The sequence below is a fragment of the Cupressus sempervirens genome, chromosome 10 (assembly GCF_028749045.1).
Source record: "Cupressus sempervirens isolate cs-2001-9-10 chromosome 10, ASM2874904v1, whole genome shotgun sequence".
NCBI classification, from domain to species: Eukaryota; Viridiplantae; Streptophyta; class Pinopsida; order Cupressales; family Cupressaceae; genus Cupressus; species Cupressus sempervirens.
In genome coordinates, this window is record NC_143127.1 from 33,175,257 (window position 1) to 33,184,220 (window position 8,964).

General features: G+C 33.5%; 1 protein-coding gene across 1 annotated transcript; it reads left to right on the forward strand.

Moving 5' to 3' along the window:
- Window positions 1-4,624: 4,624 nt before the first annotated feature.
- Window positions 4,625-5,239, forward strand: LOC149532424 (uncharacterized). The gene has a single exon (XM_089805714.1). The coding sequence runs from the start codon at window positions 4,625-4,627 to the stop codon at window positions 5,237-5,239; it is 615 nt and encodes a 204-aa protein (XP_089661840.1).
- The last annotated feature ends 3,725 nt before the right edge of the window (window positions 5,240-8,964 follow it).

Here is an 8,964-nt window from a genome sequence, read left to right on the forward strand (position 1 = left end):
ATAATCTCTTAAGGAAATATCTACCTAAAACTCCAATCCACAAGCCTCCCAGTCCCTCTTGAATTGGTCCTGTAACTTGATAATTTGCATTTCATTAATTGGTTGAACTAGATCTCTAGGTGGAAAGGTGGGTAGAAGAGGTCGCAAGCTTGCTGTTCGAGCTAGGAATGCAACATGTCTAAAGTTATCAACCTCATTTCCATTGATTCCATGTCCATTATTACCATTAATGTTATTCTCAGGACCATTGTTATTGACTTGGACTCCATTATTATTGCCCCTATTGTTGTTATTTCCCCCTTGTTATTGTTTCCATTGTTGACATCACTTGGATTAATATTGATGCCCATCTATCTAGCCATAAGTTGCAACATCATATCCATTCACCTATTCTGTGCCTATTGCATACGTTGACCCTCTTCTAATGTACCTAGTAACCATTTGAAAATTATATACTCTTGATTTGGACAGGTATTCCTGCCTCAGTCACCCATACTACCATCTTGTTCAAAAAATATCTCCTCTATGTTTGTATGACTAGATTGTATGTCCCTTTGCATGGATGAACTAGCCTATTCGCTCTGCAAGTCTAAACTCCTACTTTGTCTTGCTCTGGTATTACGAAAATTATAAAGCCCTTCTCACATGCTCAAACATAAATGATTAGCCCCTTTTAATTTTTGCTTCTAGTGTTTTGACATTTTGTCAAACATTTTTCCCTCTATTCGGTTGTCCCAGATTCTCTATAAGACCTCCACAAGATGGCAGGACTTATAGCTTTGATACTACTATAATAGGCACCCTAGAAATGCCCAAAATATGAACCAACTACTGATAAAGATTTTAATGCTTTTGCATAGATTTTGATTCCAAATAACATGAACAAGAAGGAATTTATGCAAATTGGAGATTGAACTACTGCTAAAATAATATTATTTTTTAAACTAATAAAATTAAATACATAGTAAACTCACTAATTACTCTACATCATAAAATCAAATGCATAACAAACTCTTTAACTCACTAATTACACCCATTCTACCTATAGGTGGAAACGTACCCAGGCTACTGGTTAATGAAGTTTATAGAAATGAATTCTAAAAGCCAAATCCTAAGGGAATGATGACTAGAATGTCACAAGAGAGGATAGACATCCTCTAATGCCAAGAATAGATCTGTAACTCGCACATCCATGTTCTTCTCATATTCCACCATGCTGAACAATAGCTAGAAGCTCTTCTTTTATTCCTACTTCATAGGGTAGACCACTTTACACAAGCAATGTGGGATAAATAAAATAAAAGGCTAATGGTCACACAACTAGACAACTACTAAAGTGGGGACATTACATATTTTATGTAGATAGTGTGGTTGTGTGAGCTTGTGGCTTGTCTTTCTATTTTGGAGGTGCCGTCTATTTTTTCTTGCAATATATGGCAGCCCTGTTGCTGTTGATTTGAGGCTTTGTTCTCTTCTCCTTTTCTTTGTGGGTGTTGCCTATGCCCTTGTTTGGTTGCTCTAGCTTGATTTTGGGAGCACTTCTATTGGTGTTTTGGACAAGCTAGAGTTGTTTTTAAGGTTGGGGTTCTCTTATGCCCTGCCTCTTTCTAGGTTGTCAATCTTTCACTTTTCTGTGACTCTTCTATTAGTGAGGATTCTTGGGGTTAGATCTAGTGGTGGGTATCTCTTCTTTATCTTTCTAGATTTTCTTTTCTTTCTAGTGGTGGTGTGTGAGATTTTCTCTAGTCTTTCTACCCCTTTTGAGCTGGGGTTTTCTTTTCATGGCTTAGTATGGGTTGAGGTTCTTCTTGCTAGTTGTTTCATCTTTCTTTCTTCTTGTTGAGATAGAAGCCTTATTGTGATGGAGGCACAACATTTTGAGATGGTTAATTGCTAGTGGGAAGCTTTTTTCTTTGCAGGTGGTCCTCTTCTTCTTTCAGTGGTGTGTTGGGAGCTTGGACTAGGGTTCTCTCCTTTTAGGTTGTTCTATTTTGGCTCTACTCCCTAGATCACTCTGTTTGTATGGATTTTAGTGTGTTGGGATTTCATCTTTCTTTCTAGTGGTAGTTTGGGTGCTTGTTCTTGTAGTGGTGGTGTTGGTGTCATATTGGTTTCTTTGTCTTCTCCCCAACCCTTCAACCTTTCATGGTTGATGAATCTAGTTATTCTTTGTTGGCATATTTCTTGCTTCTTTGTTCCTTCTTCTCCTTGGCTTTTGGTGATGTATTCACAATTCCTTCTTTTGTTGTGCTATGTCTTTCTACATCAGGGTTTTTGGGACTCTGTGGCAATTCTTTTTTGTGGTTATTTTTCAGCCATCTTAATACTATGGTTTCTTCCCCTACTTGGTGTGAGAGTGTTGTTGGTATTGTTTCTTCGCCTTTTCCAATACTTATTCCCTCCCATATTTTGTATGGTTGTCTGGGTTTTTGCTTGAGGTTGTTGGATGTCTTCTCTCCCCAAACATTTATTTTGTGGTTTGGATTGGTTCTTTCTTCTTCCAATTCTCTTGCATCTTGTTGTTTGGTTTCTTGGCTCCTTTGATTTTAGGTACCTTTGGTTGTGACTTCATTCAAAACCCTTTTGAATTCACTTCTCATGAATTTTTTTCCACTGGTTTTTTGAACTTGATGTTTCTTTATGATCTTGTTGGTTTTTTTTTGTATAGCCCTATTTTGCTTTATCTAATCATAACATCTTAGTACTTTTATTTCCCACCAATCCTAAAATATATTATTTTTAAGCTTTACTTTTGTATTATATCTTTATGTTCCAAAATTTAAAAAATTGTTGGCATACAACTCTCTAGTTAAGAGTGTCTATCTCTATCACTTGCATAGAACAAGTGGAGTTATATTAGTATTAATAAGTATAAGATTGATAATTAGAAAAGGAGAAATATCACTTTTTCACAAACAAACAAAGAAAAAATATTATTGAGATACTATTTGATCTCCTATTTTGGACACTCGAATTTTTGTTTACTACCTATAAAATGGAATCTTTTTTTTCTACTAAATAAACTAGTATATCTAAAAATTTAATTCAATTTTTTTAAAAATAAGCCAAGAGGTATCTAATTTTTAAAATAATTAATATAAATTTAGTAAATATCGTATTCAAATGAACACAAAAATTCCATGAATAAACTATTGTATTTGTATGTGTTTTTATATATATTATGCCTTGATACTAATACATAGAAGATTTATGAGACAAGAAAATTCAGCAAATCAAATTTAGACAATGATTTATTTCACCATATACAAATTTTTAAAAAATCATATTTGATTAAAATCATAGCAATAAAAAAATGCATATTTCTATTTTGTTTTTCTTACATGTAAATGATCATCAATTTCTTTTCAAAATGTAAAATGTTTAAATTAAAGATTGTTGGCACTATAGAAAACCTCTCAGGTTAATCACAATAAATATTATATTCAAATGAATACAAAAATTCCATGAATAAACTATTGTATTTGTATTTATTTTTATATATACTATGCCTTGATATTAATACATAGAAGTTTTATGAGACAGAAAATTCAGCAAATCAAAATTTAGACAATGATTTAGTTCACCATGTACAAATTTTTAAAAAATCATATTCCATGAAAATTATAGCAATAAAAAAATGCATATTTCTATTTTGTTTTTTTGACATGTAAATGAACATCAATTTTTTTTTAAATGAAAAATGTTTACATTGAAGATTGCTGCGACTGTAGAAAACCTCTCGGCTTAATCACAATAAATATTGTATTCAAATGAACACAAAAATTTTATGAATAAACTATTGTATTTGTATTTTTTTTTATATATACTATGCCTTGATATTAATACATAGAAATTTTATTAGACAGGAAATTTCACCATGTACAAATTTTAAAAAATCATTATCCATAAAATTCATAAAAGTCATAACAATAAAAAATGTATATTTCTATTTTATTTTTCTGACATGTAAGTGAACGTCAATATTTTTTCAAAATGAAAAATGTTTACATTGAAGAATACTGTAACTGTAGAAACCCTTTTGACTTAATGAAAAATGTTTACATTGAAGAATATTTTGATTGGTATGCGGTATATCATGGCTTTGGGTTTTCCTTAACGCATTATCAAATAAAATAAATCTTTCAGTCATGTTGCGAGATCAATCAAGATTCATTGAAGATTGTCCCGAATACATTGTATTTAACACGAATGGGTGGAAAACAATCTCCAGCGAAGAAAACCACCGTCGCCAAATCCATAAATTCTGAAACAATATAATAACATAAGAGCACCACTTTAATCAATTGGCTACGGTAGAATACGATTTCTAGCCATATATTTTCGAGTGGATGACCACGCCAGGTAAAGCGATAAGGGATGGATTTCATTCTCATAGAAGCAGTTGGTGGATGGTGAAATCATTAGTTGTATCATATTATCCCCGATCTTCACTTTACCTTTTTGGAGATCTATGCAGGATAACTATGCATATCCGAGTCAGAAGAGTAAAATCTGATACGAGGTGAATCACTTTATATACCTCTTTCCTCTTCTTCTCCTCTCATCCCATCTCAGTGTTTGTCCGGAAGAGCGATCATATATTCTTCAACAAGGATACTCATTAATGGAGGAGACAAGGCAAAGATGTTCATGTGTACAGCTCAAGTTAGATGTTGTTGGAGCCAAAAATATTTCTCTTCTTGATCAGCATAGTTCCGAATTAGGAAGCCTGTTTGTCCGGTGTCATCTGAACAAGAAGATCGCTGTGAATACTAAGGAGGTCGAGGCTTCTACAGATCCACATTGGGGAGAGACATTCAGCTTGGAATGTGAGGGAAAAGGAGTTGATGAAATGCTGTCTAAATCAGAGTCGGTTGTGTTTGAAGTGAGGTGGAGAAGAAGAAGAGGAGGAGGAGAAATATTTGGAGGATCGAAGAGCAAAGTGTTGGGAAGGGTGGAAGTCTCGTGGGAGGAGTTGTTGTCATCTCCCACTCTTTCTCTGCAAAAGTGGTTTCCATTGATGGGGAAAGATGATGATGATATCATGCTTATAAGTACTCCCGCTTTGAAGATTGCAGTGTCGGTGACAGTTGCAGCAGCAGAAAAAGTACCTCATCAGAAAATAGGGAAATGCAGGGAGGAAAGAAGAAGGCGTTTGAGAAGTTTGGAAAGAGATGAGTGCAGGTGTCGAGGACAGGTGTGCAGGGCAGATTATTATTATAATGAGTGTCAAGTTTAATTGAAATTATGATGATGATCTTCTTCATTGCCAGGTCCAAAGTTTTGGCAGGACCATTTTTGCCATCAGCTCAAATATTCAACAAATGTTGAGGACTTTTTCAGCAAAGCTATCTTTAAACTATTATATTCTAAGGAAGAAATTAAGCTTGAAAAAATAAGTGGACTTTTACCATTTAACACTTTTAGCCTAAAAATCTAGCCTTAGTGGTAGATGTTTAAGCCGTCCAAACACAAAAAGCTCAAATTGTACCGTTCTTGTAAACATTCAAGTTGGTTATGGTGTGTAATAGCGAACCGTGGCTATCAGCATTGTGAATGTACATTTTAGAAAACAATTTATTCATTTAAACCATACTACTAAATGAGGATGTTATCAGAGTGACTTGTACACGATTTGAATATCTAATGGAATATCTACAATTTTTTTTAATAAATAACTGAATTCAAATTTTTTATAAATAATAATTTTTTCCAGCATTCATATGTTGTTGATAACCATATTTATGTCGAAGGCATTCCCTATATGGGGTGGATGAACCGATTATGTCCATCAATGATTGAGTGTCATTAAAAAACTTGGACGACCATCCAATTCATCATGATCGCTCGTTGTTTGAAGCCTGTTATCAATTTTCCCATGAATCTTTTCACCAATCTACTATTAGCGCCTCCATTGATGGGTATTCAAAGGTACTGTTCATTACAACTTTGTCGAATGGATCACTTGTTTGACCAGTGTCAGTGGTAATTGGAAAAATGGTTGGTAAGCGGAAATTTTTCTGCCCTATAATTTTTGTGGCGAGGCCTATGCGTGTATCTGTACTACTGAGCAAACAATGCAAAGTTATGTCTTTTATGTGACCAACAGGTGCATTCAACAAATCTATTGAGGGATTCAATTGCTGCCCATCTACAAAAGCCAACGATGTTTGAGTAGTTGCTGAATATGGCCAATGAGGAGGAGAGCACAGATGAACTCTTATTGTTTCCACAAATCTACACCAAGTGATCCAATACAAAATAACCTTCCCGTGGCTGAAAATGTGGATATTGGAAGCCACAAGCAATTACGGGACATTCGAAACAATAATCAATCACAAGATAGAGATGTAACATAGTGTTGTTTGTCGTTGGAAATGATGTAGAGACATGGAAATAATTCCACGAGCCAAACGACATAGGTCCATTGACAATCTTTACTTCCTTTTTAGTTCTGACATTACTAGTGCTTGTGTTCTTCACTTTGTGAGCATCACCAATGTACACGAGTGAAGGTTTTTAAAGAAGTGGCTACACTTAAGAAAATGGTCATTGAAGTGAAGACTTTGAGTAGAAAATTGCATCACAAGAATAAATCCCACAAAACTAAAATACACAAACCCTCTCCTAGTTGGGTTCTTGAACTATGCTACAACTTAGTTGTCTCATTTGGAGTACTTAAGGGCTTTTGACATGTAATTTGTAATTTTTCATGATTAAAACAATCTATCCAACAAATTTGGGTTTTACCAGAAACAACTACACTTGGATAACGATCATCCAAGTAAAAAGACTTTGACTAGAAAATCACCTCAATGAATAAATCTCGCAAAACTAAAATGCACAAACCCATTCCTAGCTATGTTCTTGAACTATGTGATGACTTAGTTGCTTCATTTCTAGCTCTTAAGACACGTGATTTTTCACATATAATTTGTTCATTGTCATGATTAATGGATTCCATCTAACAAATTTGGGTTTTAAAAGAAATGGCTACACTTGGAAAATGGTCATTGAAGTGAAGACTTTGAGTAGAAAATCACCTCGCACAAATAAATTCCACAAGACTAAAATGTATGATATACATTTTTCTTAGTTGGGATCTTGAACTAAGATATGACTTAGTTACCTCATTTCGAACGCTTAAGGCACATGGGCTTTTACATGTAATTTGTACATTGTCATTTTTAATGCAATTCATCTGACACATTTCTAACTAATTGAAAAGTGCTCCAAACAATAACTATCAATTATTTATTCTTATAGAAATCAAAATAGATATAATCTCCTTTAATGTTGAACTCATGACAAAAACCAAATGTATGGAATCTAAAATTTTAAAAACAAATTTAAAATGATAAGTTTATTTTACCATAAACATTAACCTTAATACCTTATCACAACCATTAAATCACAATCCTAAACATGATCCTAATCCTAAACAAGACCACAACCTAAATTGTAAACATAACCTTAGTCATTGTATACATCTAAACCATTATCCTACAACTAACATTAACCACAAAAGTAATCATAATCCTAAATCTAACATCAATTTTAACATTAAAAATAGCCCTAAGAAAGAAATCATTATCATAACCATAATACTACCTATGATGGTAGGCAAGAACATACAACGCAATGGTAAATCATGAGCCTCTTATCTAGGAGGTCTTGAGTTTGAATCTACTTGAGTTAAATAGATAAATAATAATAATGAATCAAAACACATAAGATTTATTCTTGGCTTCAGCCTCTTAGAGATTTTTTTTTTGAAATACTACCCATGATGGCCCTTATTGTAAGTATAATTGTAACCCTATATAACCACACCCCAACCTCAATCATAACAATAATTTGAATCCTAGAAACATTAAATAGTAATCATAAGAAAGATCGTAAACTAAACTATCAACTAAAACCTAACAATAACCAATGTTTAAACCTTAAAAAGTGCAACACAACATAGGTGTGTTTATCTAAGAGACTATAATTATCAATGGTTAAGTTATAAGCACAAGTAGTGCAAAGTACCACGTATTGTCTATTGTAATGTAACGAACTACATTAGAGTCATTTTTAAATATTGACTTCTTAATTTTGTATTTGATGGAGCACCATTTTTATGTGGAGGAGGCCCCACTCCCCATTGGCCTTCTCATTCTTCAATGACACGAACTCCTCCATTGGTCATTCCATGATAAAACTAATTTGGTTCATATGGTTGTGATGTAATTACTATAAGATAAACATTATAAGAATAGTCAAGATATATATTGAATCATAAAATATTCAACCCATTTATTTGACCACCACTTAATTTTTCATCTATGAACCATTTTACACCTATTCATGATTGATCCTAATTATATGGAAGGTTTACTATGACAGTGTGGCCTCAAGCTCGCTATATCAAATACTCCTACTACACCATCACAAAATCTTGGAAATTCTACAAGGTTGTCACCTGATTATATCACACTTGAAATGGGAGATTTTAGAGAAACATGAGAAGTCTACTACATAATCTAAGTCTAATGCTACTTTAAGCAATAATTTTTATGATGGAAATAATTCTCCACGAAAATATTGCAAACCTTATGTCTGCATCAAAATCCCCAAATCTAGTTCAATAGGAGAAAAAATTAGTGGGCACAAGAAGAACCCTATCTATGACTTCAACCACAAAATTCACATTATCATTTAAGCTGAATTTAGACATAATAATTAAGAATCTATACTACACAACAGAGTTCTTAGACATTGACGGAGGGTCACAGAAACAAGATTTAATTCTTGCTACATTGATAATTAATGTGATTCCAAAAAGCAAGTAATATTTTTGTGGTGCCACATTCACACAATAGTTTTGGTTTATTGTCTAACATCTAGGAGTATCATCTTGCCAAGACATGTCATATTTTGGAGACCATTTTTCATCCACTTACTATGGTTTGGCCCTCC

Coding starts and splice junctions, on each gene's coding strand:
- LOC149532424 (XM_089805714.1), top strand. CDS start 4,625: ATGGAGGAGACAAGGCAAAGATGTTCATGTGTACAGCTCAAGTTAGAT.